This window comes from Corythoichthys intestinalis, chromosome 10 (assembly GCF_030265065.1).
Source record: "Corythoichthys intestinalis isolate RoL2023-P3 chromosome 10, ASM3026506v1, whole genome shotgun sequence".
Taxonomy (NCBI): Eukaryota; Metazoa; Chordata; class Actinopteri; order Syngnathiformes; family Syngnathidae; genus Corythoichthys; species Corythoichthys intestinalis.
This window is the reverse complement of record NC_080404.1, coordinates 10,488,941-10,511,216: the sequence shown is the minus strand read 5'-3', so window position 1 is coordinate 10,511,216 and position 22,276 is coordinate 10,488,941. Positions and strand designations below refer to the sequence as shown.

The window sequence follows — 22,276 nt, the reverse complement described above, 5'->3', positions numbered from 1 at the left end:
TTTGAAAATGCTGATATGACAAGCTCTCTCTGTTAGAGGACCCGAGCTTTAGATGAACAACCACCCACACTACCAGGCTATCAAGGCTTTGTCAGGCTGTTGCTTACCTTTGCAAAATAGGAAAAAGTACACTAAACCCTAGTAGACAATAGTTGAATAAACCTTTGGCTCTCAAAGGCCAAAATAGTGCTAAATTTGTGAAATTAATAAAACATGTATAATACTAGCCCAACAGTAAGAAAGTAAAAATAAATTCATAATAATAAACTCTGAATGAAATGAATAAACTTTTTTAAACCCCTCAAAGTCCAAACAGTGCAACTTTCATGAAATTATTGTCCCATTCTGCTGCTGGTTAGATTGTGTTTTGTTGCTGGGCTGGTAGTGGGGGCGTTCCTGACATCGCACTTGAATCCAATGCAGGCTCATCAACGCAGCATTTAAGCACGGGTGATCTCTGAGAAGGCTGCCGAGATATTTGCCTTGCTGATCGCTATTTGACATCTGGCACAATAATCTCGCTACATTTGCTTGTTACGCCCCTGCATTGGGTTTTTCTGTTAGTGTGCTGCTCTCGTTTGTAACCGCTGCCTATCGTCTTAGTTAACCTTCGAGTTTGTCAGTCGGCCTGCTGTCACGGACTCCTTTTGTTATTTCTACTATCCCGCGATCGCGTGTTATTTTTTGTTTGCAATCATTAAACCCTTTTATGTATCCCCCGCTTGTTGTCTGCTTCGAGGTTCAACCTTGTTTCCGCATTTGCAGACAACAATTATAAGTAATAATAATTGACCACAGCATCCAGTCTCTCCTTTTTTCGGGAGGTGGGAGTCCCTTATTTCTATTTCTGAAAGGTGGCAACCCTACTTTGGAAACACTTCCCAAATTACTGCGGCATTTCTTTCAGTAAAAGACAATAAAAGTAAAGTAGACGAAGTGAACTGACCAGAGATTGTTGCTCCGGTCCAGCGGCCTTCTTCCTCTGGATAGCAGTCCTGCTCTTGCAGGCTCAAACTCGTTGTGTTCGTTCACGTTTCGTCTTCAAATGTTTTATCAAGTTCGAGGTATTGAAACTGGCCGATTTAACTCCACATCTCCAAACTTTCAGGCCGCAAATCTTGCATGCAGCCATTGATTTTAATCGACGGGATTTCTATTTGGAAATATTTCCCGACCGCCGCCATATTTCCTGGTTTGTTTTTCGTCCATATGAAAAAGCCCCCTTTTGATTGGTCAGGAGTGGCTATTGGCCCGCTTTCATTGGTCTGGAGCAGGCCAATAGCGATAGCTGCTTGGTGTTCACGTGTCATCACACAACACAGAGACAGAGTGTAGTGAGCGCCAGGAGGAGAAAAAGGCTGTGGTCAAATGTTATAATAATGGACCGGTAAATGGTATCGGCGCCGTCTTTGTTGGTACTCGCCGATACCGATACCACCATTTCGGGCCGGATCGGCGCCCCCTGCCGATACTAGTATCGGTATCGGTGCATCTTTAATAAGAATACATTATAATTCTATTAATTCGTTCCACAGCACAAAAACCTACACTAAATCCTTAATAAATACTGCTGTTACTATTGCAAATAGCAATTACAAAGAGCAAAACAAATAAATTATGAATAAAAATCAGAATAACGATAATATAATAATAGCAATAATAATAATAATACTTGTAATAATTTAACGAATCGGGTTCTAATGTGGCGGACTTTTTTTGCTATACCTGAACGCACCGCGGGGCTGAGCATGAGAGTGCTATTTTACTTTGTTTCGCGAACACTAGGCAAGTTGATGGAATAAATTATTAGAAACCTGACGAGGCTGGCGATTTCTTTGACGATGTTACCACAATAAGAATTGTCACCTAAACGTATAAAGACTGGTGAATGGAGGAGGACCGCCGGCCAAGATTGTATTCTACGGCCCTATTGTCGACCCAGTTCAAGGAAGCACACACCATGCGTATATTTTGCTATCATTGACATCTTCATTTCAATGGTAAGCGTCACCGTTTTTTTTCTCCACCTGCACTAACCTTTTTGGATCCGGTGTTGATTTCTCTCACAAGAAAATCAGCCCTTTGTCCATCTTCCAGCAAAACAAAGAAAATGCGCGCTGTCAAATATCTTCATATTTCCAGCATGTCGTCAGATGTAGAAAAAATGGCAAGTCAAAGGTGGGGGGTCAGCCTGTCAGTGCTCAGACTATACGCCGCACTCTACATTAAACTGGTGTGACCCCCACCTCTTCAATCTCTGCAGCAATGCTGACAGCACTCCTGTAACTAGTCACATGACATTTTGGAGGGAAAATGACAAGCAGTACTCAATTTGGATATTTAGGGATGTACGTTTTTTCAAAGGGGTTTACTCACTTTTGCTGCCAGGGTTTTCGATATTAATGGCTGTAGATATTTTGTTTTAGTTATGTTTAGTTTAGTTATTAGTTTTTTATTTATTTTGAGAGACAAATAAATTATTATATAAGATGCACACAGACTACTTTTCATTGTGTCAAAGTGTCATTTTGTCACTGTCGTCCCATGAAAAGATATACCGTATTTCTCGGACTATAAGTCGCACCTGAGTATAAGTCGCACCAGCTAGAAAATGCCCAATGAAGAGGAACATATATAAGTGGCACCGGAGTATAAGTCGCATTCTTGGGGGAAATTTACTTACATACAACACATAGAACAGATACAGTATGTCATCTTGAAAGGCAATTTAACCATTGAGAGTCGAAGGACGCGCCGGCGCGTCCTCAGCGCACGTCGTCTTTGAAGCGCCCTCACGTTTTAATTACGTCACCCACATGCCGTTGGTTGGTCTCGTTTTAAAGTGCGGAAGTTGCGGTTTACTCTCGTTATTATTTGAAGTCAATCGACCAACTAGAACGTGAGATATTGTCATTTAAGTTTTATAGTTTTATTGTCCTCTCAAAAAAACATTAAAACGCTGCATGGATCATTTGTTTATGTCTATATTTCCGTCATTTCTAGTCCTTTTTCAAAACGGAAGCTCCATGAAAAAAACACAAATCAAACGAACCCTTTCGAAGTCACAGTGGAAGCACAAAATGCGTTTTTCTTTTTTTTTTTTATAAATATAACTGCGGTGCGAGGTTCAACCGAACTAGAGGGAGGAGTGTTCTGAAGCAGCGAGGTGGCGAGCGACGGCCAGTTGCATACTCCTGGATCGAGAAGCGACTTTGTGTGACTTTGACAATAAACGGAAAACTAAATTTAGCGCAAGCAATTGTGCTTCTGATCAACTTGAGGAAGAGGATGGTCCAAATTCGTCATCATCGTCTTCTTCGGAAGAGTCCTCGAGTGAAGATAGTGACGGATTTGAACACGTGGGTGACGCCATCGACGAGCAGAGGTAAACCAACTCACTCTTTTTTTTCATGCTGAAAACGTTTCTTTTGAAAGTTTCTTTTGATATTGCAAGACAAAGTTAATTTTGATGCAATATAAGTGTGTGTTTGTGTATATAATAATAAAATGTGCATATCAGATCAAAGTCGTACGTGCACTGTGGGTATCCCAGGCAGGAATTTATAATTTGTGGTGTTCTTTCTATATGAAGATTAGGGATGTAGCACATATTCAGCTATGGTATTCTTTCTATTGTCATACATATATATTTCCATTATTATTTATTGCTGTATATATTTTTATTTTATACTTCATTATTTTCATAAATACTGACTTATTTTCATGTACATTTATAGTGACAATGAAAGTGAAGTGAAATGAAAATGGAAGGGTGGAAAGAGGACCGACACCCCATGGAAGTGTGAGCTGTGTGATGTAGCCGTGTCTAATTCCAGGACGAAACTGCTTTTCGGAGTGGCATGACTGAAAAAAATTTAACTTGTTTATTGTAAATATTTTTGAAAATACTTTTTTTTCCAATGTTATATATATTCCCACAATCAGTCTTCAATTCGTGTATATAAATGTGTGTTCAAGAAGCTTGATTGTGTGTACATAGTTTTCATCAGGCGATGGGCCGCAATACCTAAACTCATAAAGAGATGGCCTCTAAACACTTTTTGTGTTAGATGGTATATATTTTTTCACTGTTCTTCACTGTTAGGTCTGCTGTATATAACCTGTTTTGACTGGAGCATGTATAAAGGCAAAAAACGCCTATGGCTATACCTGTTGTTTATGTTGAATTGTCAACTATAAGACTATTTATTCTAAATTTTTTTGGTTGAATGTTCATCCTAACATGTTGAATAAATATTACAAAGTTTCAAAATGGTTCGTTACGCATGTTTGGTTGTCAATTGGACATCAATATTAAAAATTTTGACAAAACGATTTTGGAATTTTTGGTCTTTTTGGGCCCAAAATGATGATTTATAATTGATCAGTGAAGGAAACAACAATTTGGACATGAAGTTCAAGGTGTCACAAAAAAAGGGACCAAACCAGGCCATCGTAAACAATTCTTTCTTTGAAATATAAAGGCAACTTCAAAGGCATGCAAAATCAGACAAAATAGGCCCAGACCTTAAAGGGTTAAAATAAAAATACAATAGAGAACAACATGCTGAATAAGTGTACAGTATAATAATGTTACATGATGCATGAACAACGAAATGCGAACGTGGTCGGTATGTTAACGTAACATAGCTACTAAGAGTTATTCAGATAACTATAGCATAAAGAACATGGTAACAATTTTACCAAACCAGCAGTGTCACTCCAAAACACCAAAATAACATGTGAAATGATATAATAATGTGTGAACAATTTCACACATAAGTCGCTCCAGAGTATAAATCGCACCCCCAGCCAAACTATGAAAAGAAATGTGACTTATAGTCCGAAAAATACAGTACTTAAATATCTGCAGAAATGTGAGGGGTGTACTTGCTTTTGTGATATACTGTATTTACCTCGATAATGATAAATGACGAGAAATTTGCCGAAGCGGACTGTTATAATTTGAAAGTCAAAATCAATGCTTGAAATACAAATTAACCGTTTCTCCTTAATTTATTTACCAGCTTTCACTTTAACATATTTAACAATTGTACATGCAGTGTAAACATTAATTATATAAAAATATCTTGTAAACAATAAGCATTCAAGTATGAACATTTATCAGAACTTGTATGACTTGAACAATGTACATTATAAATATCAATATGGCCACTGTCCAAAAATATTATCACACAAATGACTTACATCAAGAGGTACTTGAACAGTACACTTCAAACAGAATACCAAGTATCAGACAACTTATTGTTAATGGCTGCTGTGACATGATAACTCAAACACAAGTGTTTACTGCAAGGTTTCAGTTTTTTTTTCCCCAGAGCATTTTCTGAAATACATGCATGCACCCCCCGCTCCCACACTCACACACATTAAGCTATACTGCTTTAACTCTTATGCCAATGAAACACTTAAGATTTTAAGATGGCAGTAATGACACAGAATAAAGCAAGCACATACAGAAAAATAGCTGTGGCCATTTAACGGTCATATTATAGGCTACAGTGTTGGATTATACTTTATGGTGAATGCTGTAGCGGTCCGTCCTTTCCTGCTCGGGCTCAGGGCTGTTTGCTGACGGCTACCCCGTCGAGCCCCGGACAGACGGACACGCGGGATGGAACGGGTCGACACACCCGCTAGGCATGTGCCGGTATGATATTCTGATAGTATGATAACCTTAAGCCAAAATATCACTGTTTTACGAGATGACGGTATTGCAATTACAGCTCTAAAATGTGCTTCTTTGAGATATCGGAGTTTAAAAAAAAAACTTTTTTTTCCCATTCAACAGGATTTTTATTTTTCGAAACATTTTAACAATTTGGAAGTATAATATTAAGATGAAATAAATTCTTTAAAATAAATTATAAAATATTCTAAATAAAAGTAAAATAAAGGCAGTCCTTTAGGTGAGCCTAAACCCACCGCCACAGCTCAACATTATTCCCATCAGAACAAAAATAATTGGATTACTTTCCATAAAAAGCACCTGTGTATGACTCGTATTATTTTTACATTATACACACACTCTTTCTTAACACAGACAGTTCCCAGGGAGAAAAAAACACCACGTTTTAGCATTGCTAGACCCACTAAACATGCTGGAGTTAACTCTTGCAGCTGGTGGGAAACGTTCATGACCGTGTTTACTAACCTTTAATTTTGTATAAATGCGAAATTATATTGGAGGTATTGCCTCCTCGGCAGCCACCCTCCGCAAACATGTTTTACATTTCGGTTGGCTCTTTTCTTCTAAGCCTCGGTCGTCTGTAACTTTTCTGTAGCCGAAGTATTCCCATTCCAGCAATTTCGTTTTCTTCGATGGGGGGAAAAGGAGGAGTTTCACCTCCTCCAGCCATCGTGTAGCACAGCTGACTCACTGACAATGAACAACAACCGGTGGGGGAGGGTTGAGCCTTGCAGCTGCAAACGAGGGATTTCTCCCTGCATTTTTGGGACATAAAAAATAGCTACTGTAATTCCGTAGGGACGGTATGACGGCAATTTTGAATTTGCGGTTTTGAAACTGTGACGTTTTTATACCACGGTACACCTTGAAACCGGTAATCGGTAGACGTCTATGCCATGCCATTGCCGGCCGGGCTGCATCATAAAAGCTATCAGAGAAAACACACACACACACAGATACAAAATAATGCGACATACTGATTGCTAGATGCAGTCCGTGCCCAATCCACTCATTAAGTTCAGTCGCTTCGACAAAGTTAGAACCGCTGTCACAGGTAGTGATGGCGACTTTTTGGGCACCACACTACGTGTGAGCATCGACTAATGCTCTACTCGAAATGCCTGTGGCATGTCTATCAGTAGTCGTTTCACTATTATCCGACTCCATCATCTTCACTTGTAGCGTTAGCAGCTAGCGTTAGCGTACCAGGCTTCTGTTTGTTTGATTTCCTGATAGCCACGTGACTTCACACGTAAGCACACTGACTGCTTTCTTAAAGGGGGCATAGCTGAATAACACATAGTCAAAGCAGGCTGAAAAGATTTTATTTTTTTCGTTTCATTAAAAAAACTAATTTACTGACACGGTCATCGTGAACCATATCGGTAACGGTAAATTTTCGGTAAACCGCCCAGCTCTAATGCATGATGTGAATTAAACATGACCTTGTGTGATATCATAGTGTAATAACCAAAGGGTTACAGGTTACTCAACAGGGTTTATTCTTCCTAAAAATTATAAAACAATAAAAAAATAAAAAACAAATTAAATCATGATAAAAAATAGTATAATTCACGCATGTGCAATTTTGTGTCCAAAGTAGAATAAAGGTATTTTCGACTTTACTACTCTTTTGGGTACGTGAACATTTGAATTGTTACGTATTGATCGTTAAAAACTCTTAACAACTGGGCAGGCTCTCTGGTAACACGTGACATGCAGCACAGTATCGTAGTATTCTATGCAAAGGGTCAGTCAATTTCCACACACGCTAATTGTAAAGAAATACTACTCTGTGTCAGTTAGGAGCTGTATGTCTGTGTACACATATAACCCAATAAACAATAGAAGATACATGATCGACATTAATAGGAGATAAACTTACAAAAAGGCGTATGGAGCACTATGAAAACAATTGTTACCAATCTCAACTTTTGGTAAATGCTGTGCTCTCAACTCCGAACCGTGGTAGGGAGTGGACCGGCGATTATTGTGGCTCGTTTGTCGTTCCTTGGTCCGGTTCTTCCTTTGAGTGGATGGCGAAGTGTATAAAACACATGGGCGCGTCTGATAACTTTTTCAGTGGATTTTTAATCCGCAGGGGACACTGCCACATAACACTGCGCTGCCGCGCAACTTCAACACCTGCCTCTCTCTGTTTAACTCTGCTCAATTCATACTTCTGCACTATATTTGTAATACCAGTCATACTGAAAAAGGAAAGCAACCCCTTACAACAGCATAAACTACTACTACTAGAACTACTCCTTCTCCCTCTACTAGTAGGAGCCACGTCAACGCAGGCATGTGCTGCCCCCCAGCAGCAGAAGGGATTCTCTTCAAATTGGTCCCGTGAAAAATGATGTAATCCGGCTATTTTCATGAATTTATAAAACCTGGCCGGACGCCACGGACAGGACATCAAAAGTGGACATGTCCGAGAAAAACAGGACGTTTAGTCACCCCAAGTAATGTGATATTCATCTTGGCAATGTATTGGAAAATACCTTCACAAGATAACAATCACAGTTTCGATTGGACACAGGACACTGTTGGTTTCACAATTATTTGGAACCGATTTGTCTCAATTTTACTGTTGAATTTCAGAGATTGTAGGTGTAGTTACTCAATGTCCGCGTGCACTTTTGTAACATTTTTTGCATACTTCCCTCTAATATCTACTAGCTATCAGTGTTGGGACAGCAGGGGGCACATTGGATCATTTCAAAGCTCATTTAACAGCAGTACCTGCCCACTCTTCAAAGCCTAAATTACCCGCCATGGAGCCGCAGAGAGGCTCCAGACATTAGCTTAATGAAAACAGGCCACTCTCTTTCTAGTGCCCAGCAAGTATGTTCCCACCACAGCTACCATGACCATCTGCTGTCCAGCTCCCCGCCAGCTAAAGTATAGCACTATCTTGTGAAGAGCGGCGTCCAAAAGGTGCCTTAATTATGCGGATCAGAGGACAAGTGAGGGCAGCAGGGATGCTTTTATTTTCTTAAGGATGATTTCATCTGTGCATCCCTTGCTACCAACATGATGATGTTAATGTTGAGGAAACAAGCTGAGTGTGCAGTTGTTTGAGTTGAGTCACAGCAGCCCACAGCTGGCACTAGAGTTATTAGCAGCTCGGTCGCAGCAGGAGAAGGTTGCTTTGTGAGAAGGTTAATATCATTTGGGTTAGGTTTGTTAAGTGGTGGTGGGCTGATGACCACCTGTTCACTTCTGGAGGTGGTCTCTTCACAGTGAAAACAGACATTTGAAGGTCACATGCAATGTGCTACATAGGTTGGGGGGGGGGGGGGGGGGTACAGTGGGAGCGCTAACGTTGAACACAATTTGAACCGTACATTCTATTCTTCTTTCATATGCACGTTGCACAGCCGCTTGTGGTTCATAGTCAATTTTTCTCCCTTTTGACATTTTTGTAATTTACGGGAGTCTTGTTGTCATGATTTGATCTCCAAATTCCAGCAGCACATTTTTGAAGTGGTACTCAGGTGGGAATTCCCCGGATTAAAACACTCTGCCTTGTCGAATTCTATAGCCTGTATTTTGATGACTAAAAATTTATATCAAACTGCTATTCTATGGATGAATTAAAAGTTATTCTACGTATTCTTAGTGTACTACTTAATCCCTGTCCCTTCTGTTTGAGATTTTATAACTTTATGGTACCAGCAAAAAAAAAAAAAAAAAGCAAACTTGCTGCTGTGGAAAATATAGATTATGTTACTTACTTTAATTAGATGCAATCTACTTAAATATTTTAAGTTGTAGGAACTCAAATTAATATCAATAATTGCATTGTAGTAAACTGCTTGTTATGAGTTTGCAGTACCAAAATTAATTTGAATTAATTAGATTTCAGTAATTTGAGTTTTTCGTACTGAAGTGATACCATATCTTTAGTGCTGCTCATTCATCATTTGCAGGTGAACTTAGCTGAAAAAATTATACAATATACAGCACATGCTAATTTTAAAACTTTTTTTTCCAACTGTGACGATCCTACCCCCAAATGAATGAAGGGAGAACACTCAATGGATTAACTGGAATTAAATTTAACTTCAAATGATCATCAATGCATTTAAGACACAAGAGACATTGGTTCTTGAAACGCTGCTTAATGTTTTGTTAATGCTTGGTGTGAAATGAAGAACCAGTAGTACAGTGTATCACAAAAGTGAGTACACCCCTCGCATTGTGCAGATATTTAATATAGGCAATGTTGATCTGTGTGCGTCCATGAATGAACGTATTTTTCCTTCATTCTGGAGGGTTCCAGCGATAGGTTGAAGCCGCTACGTGCGTGGCTGTTTTGTGGCATTGCCCTTGCAATGGCGGGCAGTCGGCGAGCTTTCTTTACATCTTATTCGTGTTGCACATTTATGCCGTGAGGTGACGTGTTCGTTTAGCATCTTTGGGATGTGTTGTAAGTCTGGTTGAGTGTAACGTTCTTAGTTGCCGCCACGTTTTGTGGTCAAATTGACCGCGTGTGTGTTGAATTTAGGCTTAATCTTCGAGTTAGCAGGGGTTTAATTAGTCGGTGGAGTTAATTTCAACAAACTTCATGCAGTTTGTCAGTTATTTGTTAGTTTCAGGGCATTTGTAAACCACATCACCCAATGTCCAATATTTATTTACATGCAATATTTTATGTATGTAATACTTACTCATGTGCAAAATTAATGTGCAATATTCAACGCCTTCACTGTCAAACTGCTGCTATTTCACTTCTATTCACACATATTCTATGTTCAATACTTACGTGTAACGTGCAATATTCAATGCCTTCACTGTCAAACTGCTGCTACTTCACTTCGATTATTTGCACTGCCTGAACATAGGACTATCTCATAAACATTTTACATTTATATTTATTTAGATTTTATAGTTTTATACTTCCAAGTCACATTCAGATTTTAGATTATCCTGCACTGTAAAGGGAGATGCTCTACAATTTCATTGTACAACTGTATAATGACAATAAAAGGGCTTTCAATTCTATTCTTTTATTATTCTATTCCTGAGTGGATAAGCTAGCGCGAGTCAATGATTGTTGAAATCAATCCATCGACTAATTGAACCCCCGCTAACTCGAAGATTAAGCCTTATGTGAAAAATCTTCCTCTTTAAATTCAATCATCGGAAAGTCATTACATGTGATAACATTTTTCTGTTGTCATCCTTATGTTGAGGCAGCAAAGGGAAAAACATTGGTAAAAAGTAACCAATAATTACTTTTAAAGTAACTTATTTTGATAATAAAGTAATCAGTAAAGTAATTAGATTACTTTTTGACAGGTAATCAGTAATTAAATTACTTTTTCAAGTAATCTGTGACAACACTGACCGTGGACGTGTGCGGGAATGTTTTGGTGTGAGAAAAGCGCAAAATAGACGAGGTAGATCTCCACATGTCTGAAAGAATGCCCAAAGAACTGGGAACAAAAAAGTCAGATACATCAAGTTAGGCATGTTTTCCAGCCCCAAATTACTACTTACCTATTGAAAATTAGTGTTCACCACAAGTTGATAAAAATTCAGTTTGCTTCACTTATCATATTTAAATAAATTGTATATTAGCATTTACAGTGTAGAACTGAATTTATTATTCTAATTTGGCCCAAATCCTATAAATCTCTGTAACAGCTAATACTACTAATAATACTAATACTATTGAACCCTAGCACATATATGCTCTTTTCAGTTGATTTTTAAATTGTAACTTTTATGTGACACTTTCAGAATGGAAGGACAAGACACTACCATTTGAATCTGGATAAGGGGTTGGTTCAGTATTTAAAGCAGTAAAGCAATTCACATTTGTGTTAATTTGACTATAGGTAAAAAAAAAAAACTGCATGTATCTGCCAACATCAAAGACATTAGTGGTTATGTAAACCACACAATGCATAAACTGGTGCACGGTGCGAGAGAAACGATAGTAAGTGCCTTGAGGCAAGAATCTGATCGTTTGTCATCTGGATACTATTGCTTAATTTCCACAGGGAGGAAACTCATTATTTCTGACTTTATCTCAACACTGACCTCTAGAACAGTCTCAGCGATGTTATTGGTTTCATCCCATGTTTCTCCACCTTTTCCTCCTTCTGCACGATACAGATGATCCTCAAACCAATAAGATACATGACCAGCAAGGGCACAGTTCAAGCCAAAGATAGGTGCATGATGTTATGCTGAACCATGGATGAGAGTCCTATTCACCTTTAGTGTGCTACAGAAAAAGCACAATTATATTGATTTATTGCAGGCTACATTACACGATTTTTTCCCCCCACATGACGGATGGTGAAAGGAATCTGAGATTATATTGACAAAAGATGACAAATAGCCGGTAAACACCTTTTGCGGTTAACCTTTTTTCTGAACGGCTCACGTTTCATTTCCTTCAAAACTGAAAAGAATTGGTGGATTACAATTGTACTCATGCCAATCGTTTGCTCATGTCACCATTTAGATTTTTCCTCTCATGACACCTTGCTTTTCCTCTGACTTCTGTTATAGTTTAATTTTGTTGGAAAGCTGTTGGGACCTCGGGGAAATTCCATGAAAAGGCTACAAGAGGAAACAGGAGTCAAGATGTCCATCCTCGGAAAAGGATCCATGAGGGATAAAGGAAAGGTAATATAAATCGATTTATGTTGAAATATGCGCTTGCAAGATGTGAAATATGTAAATATTAACCGCTACTTAAAAATATTCCAAGCAACAACATTCAAGCACTCACAGAGATGAATAGCGTTCAGTTAACAAACATATGTAGGGGAGGACATGTATAATTTAAAAGCATATTGTATAATTGTCATGTGTGAGTGCAACATAATGAAGCGCTCCGTTCCAGTCATTTATCCTGTTGACATGTCGTCCCCTTGAGCTGAACTTAGCCGAGTGTGCACGCAGTCAGCTCGCTATCATAACACGTCTTAGTGCCTTCTTATAGGGTTTCACTCAAGGGCGTAGGTTTGCTTAGGGACGGTAGGGACATAACACTACCAACTTTTCAAGATGCTCAAACTGTCCCCACCAACATTTAAGCAACCTTATTTGCATAGTACAGGTAGTCCTTGGTATACGAACGAGTTCCGTTCCTACTAGGGGTGTGCCATCTTAGGTACTCCAAGATGCGATTCAATTACCATTCAGGATGCTACGATTCGATTATTGAACAATGATGATCGCGGTATTGACGATGATCATTGTTATCACTAGAGGTGGGAATCTTTTGGCACCTAATAATTCGATTATGATTACAATTCAGAGGCTCCGATTCGATTATAAATCGATTATTGATGTTAACCCCCCCACCACCACCACCACCAACACCACCACCACTTTTAATGTTTTGTACATTAGTTTCAAAATTGTTCAAAAATCCTCTCAGGCTAAACCAAACCAATATTTCAGTATCATGTTAACAGTTTAAAACAGTAAATGAAATACTCAAGTCCCATTCTCTATCAGCAGCTTTAAACTACATTCAACTAATTCATTGATGTGAATCAAGTTCAATCAACTGTTAAAGTTTTTAAAATTCTCTCGTTATTCCATAATTTCCCTTCAGTCTACTTTCGACATGTCAAAGTTTTAAAACTGTTTCATCATTTAAAGATGGATTCAAGTTAGGATTTTGCCAATTCAGGAGTATTTTAGATAAAAAGTTAATTAGGTACGCTACAACAGAGCCTTCTAGAAAAGTCTACTGCTTTATAATGGCGGCTGTTAACAATGAGGCAACTACTAAATGACAAGTCTGTCATTTTGCATCTAGTTCTACATATATGTGATATCTACTATAGCCGTATGTGGCCGTATGTTTGTAGCAACTAGCAACTGGGCGTTGTTTGAAGCAGCTGTCAGCCGCAGTCAGGTATTATTGGGGTTTTTTTTATCTAGCAGCAGGAGTTGAACATGATATTTACTCTCGCTCCGTTCCTCATTGCGTCCCAAAGACTACGTTGACTGTGTTTTAGGTCTGCTTTACCTGGTATAATTCAATAATCGGAATTGGGATTTTTGTGAATCGTTCTCGAATCTTCCACGGCTGAATCACAAATAATCTCAGAATCGGAAATTTCACGATCATCACGAATGTCGATGCATCATACATTACTAATTAAAAGCCAAACAAATTTATGTTCATTATTTATTAAAAATATCCTAATGATTCAACAGGAACATGGAAACATGCCCATACAACAAAAAGCTGCCCTTAAACTGCGTTTTTTTTTTTTTTGTTTTTTTTTTGCGAGAAAGTTCAAAATCATTAACCATTTTAAATGCAGTACTTATTTCTCAAAATGCCTATACAGAACAACATGCTCTTTTTCACAAGAGGGTGCAAAAACATTAGCTGTTTCAAACAGCAGTAGTTATTTCTCTCAACAATACAATAACATTTACACTGGTGGAATGAATTCCACATTTTCTGGAAACAAAGAAAGTGTATTTAGAAATAAGACTTCTTATAACCAATATACTTTGTTTTCACAGATTTCTGTACAATTTCACATGTTTGTAGATAGTGTTACCGCTGTACTTAATCCTGGTTTTAGACGTTTTGCATCTGGAATAACTTTTGTACACCACCAAACAACGGACAACTTGAAATAGAAATATAAGTCGCTAAGTAGCATAGCGTTCAGCGCTAACTAGTAACATCTCAAAAAATAAACAACAGCAAAGGCTAAACAGTACAAGAGGGTTCGTGTACTCACCTCTCATAGACGGACACTAGGGACTTTTTCCAATTAACACGACTTGAACCTACTGCTGGACAACTAAAAGACAAGGAGCAATGAACTATCTCTCTTCCCCTCTCGCTCTGAAAAATAACTGGCGCACAGAAGCGCAACTGCCGGGTCCCTCCCTGTCTCATACACAGATTTTTTTCCCAGTCTTTTGAAAAGGAGTAAATCTCTCGCTCAGTAACCAGCAGCATCCATCATAACGTTGTGCATGTGTCCGTTAAAGGTGTCCGGATGGCAGATATGTCTTGAATTTCGTTCCGCTACGAGCGGCTGTCATAAAGTTATTGGGGAAAATCATTGTTTTGGAACATTAATGAATCATAATCGAATCGTCACGTGTTCAATCGCGATGCATCTAATAATCAATTTTTTGGCACTCCCTTAGTTCCTACGCTGGCGATGTAACCCGAATTTCCGCGTAGGTCGGAATTAACCCTTTAAGAACCCCTAGGTCCCCTCCTAAATCCTATCCAAAAACATGTGTCATTGTCCTTTCATCGCCAAGATGTTGAGCTAAGTCCTAGCTAGACAGCGAGCTAAGCACGTAAATGACGGTGTGCGAGGTCCGTGTGGTTCGTTGACTTTAGACTTTATTCAGCTGCTCATGACATCCACACTTGCAGAATGAAACTAAAGTAAAAATGAAATTAAATCAGTTTCATCTTCAACAACTGCAATTATGAATCTACACAAAGGATTAGCTTGTACCTGTTAGCGTCTGCACATCATTAAAAGAATCACATAAACTCCCCCCAAGTATTCGACCACAGTTAAAAATGCACAATAAACAGTACAAAAGGTATTACGGTATTGGCCCGAATATATGACGGCCCTGATAAAAAGACGTCCCCCTCTTTTTCAAGACTCAAGTTTGAAAAAAGACTTTTTGAACATCAAATTAATTTTTATACAGAAAATAATTACAGTACGTCTGAAACAAATGATTATAACAATATATTTGACAGGAAATGCATGTTATTTTGCCTCATTCAAATCTTAATATCTGAACATTTAAATATGTAAACTAAACTGCAATCACATTCGTAAATGAATGCAATAACTGCATTAACCATCAAAGTGAAGTCTAACTAACTTTAGTCTTGAAACAAATCTGAATAAGGAAAAACATTGCAATCAAATAATGATCAAATAATCAAACTGGTTAAACTTGAGAGTAGCTGAGATCTGTCGTGACAGAACATCGCTTCAATGATATCTGGCGCCATCTAGTGTCGTGAATGGGCATAACGTCTAGACTGCGAATATAAGACAACCCCGTCTTTTTCAGTCTTATTTCAATGCAAAAAACAGCATCTTATATTCGGGCCATACAGGTGTTGCCTCTGTGGCTGCTTCACAAGAGACGATTGTGTGCGCAGGCTCCCATCTGTCATCTTTGCCCGCTCTCTCACTCGGCTGCGCGACTCGCTACTTCGTGTGTGCGGTCTTCTTCGTGTGTATATGCGCTCTTACTCGCGTGCGGAAGTACTACCTGCTCTACGCTTCCTGCGCCAAAATAAAAACATGCATCACAAAATAAATGTCAACATTATTTTTAAAAAAGACAAGACTTAGGCATCGTAAAGTCGAAATCACGTAAGTCGGGTACGTCGTAACCCGTGAAGTACCTGTATAATGACTTCAGTTACAGTACTGTATATACGGTCATCTGGAAAAAATTAGGACCTTTAAATACCCTTGGACCCTTGAAATATTTTTTTATTAGTATTAGTAGGGTTTTTTTTTTTAATCTCTGTAAGAGAAAGTGATTTAATTGTAGGTAAACAACTAAATTGAACATTGTTTTACTCATTAAACTAAAATATCAACAAAAATGCATATTCTAACTGAGGAAAAAGTCAGGACATCCTACCATCTAATAGCTAGTGCCTTTGGCTGAAATAACATCAGTGAAACGCTTTTTGTAGCCATCGGTTTGACATCGGTCTGAAGAAAGTTTGCCCCACACCTCAACGCAGAATACTGTGAGATGTTTGAGGGGTTTCTTGCATGTACAGCCCCTTTCAAGTCACCCCACAGCTTCTCAATGGGATTAAAATCTGGGCTTTGACTCGGCCATTCCAGAACTCTCCATTTATTCTTTTTCAGCCAGTCCTTGGTGAATTTATTGGTATTTTTGGGTCATTGTCATGTTGCATGGGCCAGTTTCGCTTCAGCTTTAATTTTTTTCACAAATGATCTCACATGTTCCTCAAGTACCCTCTGATACACGATAGAATTAATGGTGGATTCTATGACGGTGAGCTGGCCAGTTGCTGCTGTAGCAAAGCATCCCCAAACCATGACACTTCCCCTTCCATGCTTCACAGTTGGTATGAAGTTCTTTTCCTGGAATGGTGTATTGGGTTTACGCCAAACATGTCCTCTGTTGTGGTGTCCAAAGGTTTCCTCCTTATAAACCTCCCAGGAAGGTTAAACTTTTGAAGTCTCTTTGTGATTGTCGAGGCATGCACTTTCACATCAACAGTAGCAGAGCCTGCTGTAGGTCCCGTGATGACATTTCAGGGTTTTTGCAGACTTCTTTTAGCATCTTGCTGTCTGCTCTCGGGGTGAATTTGCTTGGACGGCCAGACCTAGGTATGTTGGCAGTTGTTCTGAATATCCTCCACTTATAGACTATTTTCCAGGCAGTGGAATGGCTGTTGGCTTTTATATTCTTTTGAGATCTTTTGAAATCCATTACCAGACTCAAAGTGTCTACAATCTTCTTTCTGAAGGCCTGAGACAGCTCCTTTGATCTCAACATGTTGTTTTCTCTCATTACAACAGTCAGGGGCACACCAAACTAAATATGAGGTTTAAATAAGACAAGCCTCCTTCAAAACACTGGGTTAATGATGTTCTGATTATGTGCACCTGGTGTGATACACTTGTGTGTGATTTTAGTCATTTTAAATGGGATTGAATGTGGAGGTTTCTTAGTTAGTTCTTTAGTTGTTGAGAGAAATGGGGGAGGAAATGTTTTGTATTCATAAATGTGCCCTCAGTTGATGTTGAAATAATGTTCCTATTGCTTGTTATTATTGGCATATTATCTTTTCGCCACAAGATGGCAGGATGGGACTTAATTGTCTAAAGTGCTACTTTTATTACTTCTTCTTGTTTGACTTTGATTTGTGGGATTGCCTGTAAAGACAGCAATGAGAGAGGATGTATCCGCATGTCAATTGAAATTAAATACGCCGAGTTTTGGCTAAAAGACAACTTATTCTCCGTCAATTCTTCCTACGAATGCAACGTTGAGCTGCAACCACCTCAACATTAGTCCTCAACAGAATTGCATTTGTTTAAAATTACATTTTACAGAAAGTTATAAAATATATATTTTTCCAGTTTTAATTGTTTAGTTCTATGACTTGAATCTCTCAAGATTGTTAAAATTGATATCAAATATTCATATGACCAAATATGTTAGAAAACACAGGCTTCCATAGGGTGTCCTATGTTTTTTTCACATGACTGTAGGTAATTTAAATTTTCTTGCCATATCTTGAAGGGATAGACTTGACCCTACCATTAATAAGTGAATCATTTTCATTATATTCAGACTCACATTTACCCCTTTTCACTTGCTGAATGTGCCAGTCCATGTTTTCACCCTCGAACGCACGTTTGATAGGCTAATGACTTTACCCCCCCCCCCCCCCCCCAAGCACACACGCATTCATAGCTCCAACAGAAATACAACATGTATACATCATGCCGCCTCCTCTGCCCCCTTCGAAAAGGAGAGTATTAGATTTTTTTTTTCGGACAGAAGCAGCCACTGTAAGTAATGTAAAAAGATGTCAAAGTTGTGGAGGTGAGGAACACGCCACACATTTTGCTACTGAAAGCCCAGCGTGCATCAGAATTAGCATAAAATTAAAACTGTGAACTTGCTAACCTGCAAAACTCGAGTAGGAAGCTGCTTAGAGAGAAGTGTCCTCTTAAATGTGTTTTCTACTGTTAACGTTAGTTAACCTGTGAGAAATGTAGTGAACCAAGGTTTTCTGTCTTCTCCCCAGTTTTAATTTTAATTTTATTTATGTGGTCTTAAAGCAGTCCAAAGTAGCTTTAATTTTTTTTGTTGAGTTTGGCTGTGCTTGTAGACAAAAGCAGTAGCGTTTACCTGTAGGAAGGCTCCATTTTTATTTATTGTTGTTATTCCCTGACTAAGACGTTTTTTCAGTTATATATCATTTATTTATTTAGACAGATAATGTTGAGTGGTCTTAAGGCAAATGTTTATTTTTTGCATTCCTGGATAGTTAAGAGATTATTAAAAAGTTTGCATTTATTGTGTATGTTAATGTAATTTATGTTCAAATATTGCAAATTAAATTTGCTAATTAAATCCAGACATTTATTCTGGAAGTTTTCAAAATGTTTCTTTCGTAGTTTTCGAAAACAAAGTTTTGAATCAAACAGTGTATCACCTGAACCAATACATTTTTTTTAAATCTATTTTTTTGTATCCAGTCACCAGTTAAATTAAACATACATTTCTGAGCAATGGAATCAAACTTGCAAACTATGTGACCTTAATGTATAAGAGGCGAGTACCCCCTAACACAAAACATTCAAAATAAACAAAAACCCATACATGCAAAACAAACAAAAACACTTATACGTACATGCAACAGCACCTCGTCGGTCATAAAAATGTACTATATATTAGGGGCAGTTTACATGGCGACTCTGTGACTCAAAGACGCAACGACTGAGCAGCGGACTCGCCTCGCGTGCATATGGTGTCGGCGAAGACGGAAGTCGAAGACGAAAAATTCTGAATCCTGCTTCAAAAGTGGAAGAATACGATTGCGGGAGGTTAAGGGGGGGTTCCTTGGCATGCATATCAAAGCCTCCTGCAGCGCGAGACCGCGCCATTAACGTCAGCACTCGTACACGTCACATTGGGCGTGCGCAGCGGTGCTACTAAACATTAAAAACAGCAAATATGGCGGAATGTCGGCTTTAATTTACTGTTTTAATAATATTTTTAAATTAAATATGTTGGTGTTTCAATTTTATTGCCTTTTTTTAACAAAAGAAAAATGACATTGCTTCGAGCGGGCGGACATATTTTTTTCTGGGCTGAGGGAGCTTGGTGGGGTCAAAGTGCACCATTCTCTGTCGCCCTGTAAATCTACACTGCCCCCTAGGGCCTGGCATGAATACTACATCGTTTTCATGCGGAATTGCGACATTGTTCAAATAGAGACGCAAATGCAAATAGAAATTTGACATTTTTCGTATTCTCGGAGAGTCACCATCTAAACGGCCCCTTAGGGTCATCTCTCCATGGTTCAGCAGTAGCAAATAGCCCCACACAGTGCTCCCCAAAAATCAGCATCCAACAATGCACACTAAGCCTGAACGATATATCGTTTAAGCCTCGCCATTGCGATGTGCGCGTGCGCGATAGTCCCATCGCAAGCATGTGCGATAGTTTTTCGTTTTTTTAATCCACATACGCCTTGCTTTCTGCTCTGCGCACAGCCTCACACCCTTTCTCTCCCAGCCCTTTGTTCTTCACAGTCACTGCAGCACTTGCTTATTAAAGTTAACGATGCTCGTTGTTTTTGATCTTGCCAAAGAAGCGGACTTCAAAGCGGAGCAATGTGTCAATCTTCGTTCAACTTGTTAAACAGTTTCCGCAAGGAAGCCGCGCTGGAATGTGTGTGTGTGTGTGTGGAGACGTTGGAGACATATAAAATAAATGCCAGAAGTGATCATGAGGAGTTTGACATTTCTACATGTCACTCCAAGAGTCACAGCTAAGGTAGATAATAAACAGAAGCATTTAATAAACCCAATCACTTTTCTACTACAGTAGTTTATTCTTGTTCAAAAATGATTTGGTTGGACAGTTATGTTTAAAACTGATCATAATTATGACATTTGAAGTACTTCAAAACCATTTATTTATATACATTTTTAAAATCACTTTGGGGGAAAAGGTGAGCGCTGCTTCACGGTTTTTCACTTATAGTGGCGGGTGCTGGTCCCCATTAACCGAGAAAAACGAGGGATCACTGTACACTGTGGTGATGGTGAGTCATCCAAAGTCTTACCAAACAGCTATTCAAGTCATCTAGTGAAAATTTCTTTAAAAAAAAAAAAAAAAAAATTTCTTTTAATATTGCAATATAATACCGCAATATATCGCAAACCCCCCAAAAATCGCAACAATAGTTTTTTCCAATATCGTTCAGGCCTCATGTATACACAACTTTTGGGTCCAGTGGGAGGGAAAAAAAATACAACAAAAATATACAAATCATTATTCCGGAATCTGAGGGAAATTCAAGGCCTAGTATACACCAGGAAAGGGGTCCACCTTGCAAAAAAATGTTTTCGTAGCCACCAAATATACACCTGATCTTCTCTAAATATACTGTACACAATTCAAGATCGATTTAATCCGTAGCGTGTGAAAGGGTGAGATGGGAGATTTCCATGCAAGTAGAATCAATCGTCTTGCCAAAAGGGTGACAAAGGCAATTCTATCCTGATCCATCTTGGATAATTCCAACACATATGAGGATGTTCCAAACACTGTTATGGTGGGGTCTGGACTTGTTTGTACGCCACATATTTCTGGAATTGTCTTAAATACCTCCAGCCAAAAGGTATATAAAGACCGGCAATACCAGAACATGTGGGTATGATTAGCTGGTGAACGGTTACATCATGCACAGGTAGGGGCAACATCTTTATAAATCTTGGACAACTTGTAATAAGTCCAGTGTGCTCTGTGGATAATTTTGCACTGAATAAGACCATGCCGTGCACAAATTGATGAGGAATGAACTCTTTTTTTTTTTTTCTGCAGCCTACCATACTTCCTCCAAAATCACCCCACTTACTTCCTGTTCCCAAAGTGCTTTAATTGGTGCCAAAGAGAATTTTTGTATGCCTCAGATTTGGCTGTAAATAATCGATAGACTGCCCTTAAAGCAGTAATGTGAAGTAATTTCATAACATGCCAAATAGGGTCACAATTAAAGTAATGAAACATTGTCCAACAAATAAAGCATGAAAAAAATCATTTATTTGTTTTATATTTGACAAAAATATCGCGTTTCCGAAGTTCGAGCCTGAAAGGGGACGAACCCGGAATTGATACGTCACACCGGGAACAGCGATGGCAGCTCCATACATACGGCCGCCATACAAAGCCCTTCAAACAATGATTCAAACAGCAATATAAGCGATAGATCGAGCGCAAGTTTTTGAAGAGTTGGAGGAAGAAGAGGAGCTTGGAATTTTATGTTGGACCTAACATGTAATAGCCAGACGCTAATCAGGATGCAAACAATGTGCCTAGAATACCTGACATGGAATGGATACAAGACCCATCGAGATTACAAGATTGGTAAGATATAGGCTGTCATTATTTTCATGATTTGAAGATGCAGGCATTTGCACATAATTTTATGTTTTTGTCTATCTAATGACATTGTTAAAAAAAAATAATAATCAGACTTCATGTTTATTTTGGCAGATCCGGCAGCTCTCGTGCATATAAAATAATAATATAAAAACGTTGGGGGCAAAGAAGGAGATGAGTCATTGATGGCTTTCTCCACTTTTTGTGGCAACAATAAGAAAACAAAATAATAGCGGACTGCCGCCACATTTGACCGTGAAGTTTTGCTTCTCGCTCTTCTCGTTCTTGCTTCTCCTCCTCGCCTCCTACTACTCCAGCGTCTCTTAAACGGATCGTGCATAGTGTCTTGTTATAAGCTTTTTGTTTACAAATGTATCGAACGCACCACGTGCT

At 38.7% G+C, this 22,276-nt stretch overlaps 1 protein-coding gene across 3 annotated transcripts in view; it reads left to right on the top strand.

Annotated features, from left to right (window-relative positions):
* Window positions 1-22,276, top strand: part of khdrbs2 (KH domain containing, RNA binding, signal transduction associated 2) — a 166,702-nt gene that overhangs the window by 40,869 nt on the left and 103,557 nt on the right. For all 3 annotated transcript variants that reach the window (XR_009064665.1, XM_057848697.1, XM_057848696.1), the window contains exon 3: window positions 12,245-12,361. Coding sequence is in view for 2 of the 3 variants with exons in the window: in XM_057848697.1 (XP_057704680.1) it covers window positions 12,245-12,361 (117 nt within the window). In the remaining variant the exon portion in view is untranslated. The remainder of the gene's footprint in view (window positions 1-12,244; window positions 12,362-22,276) is intronic.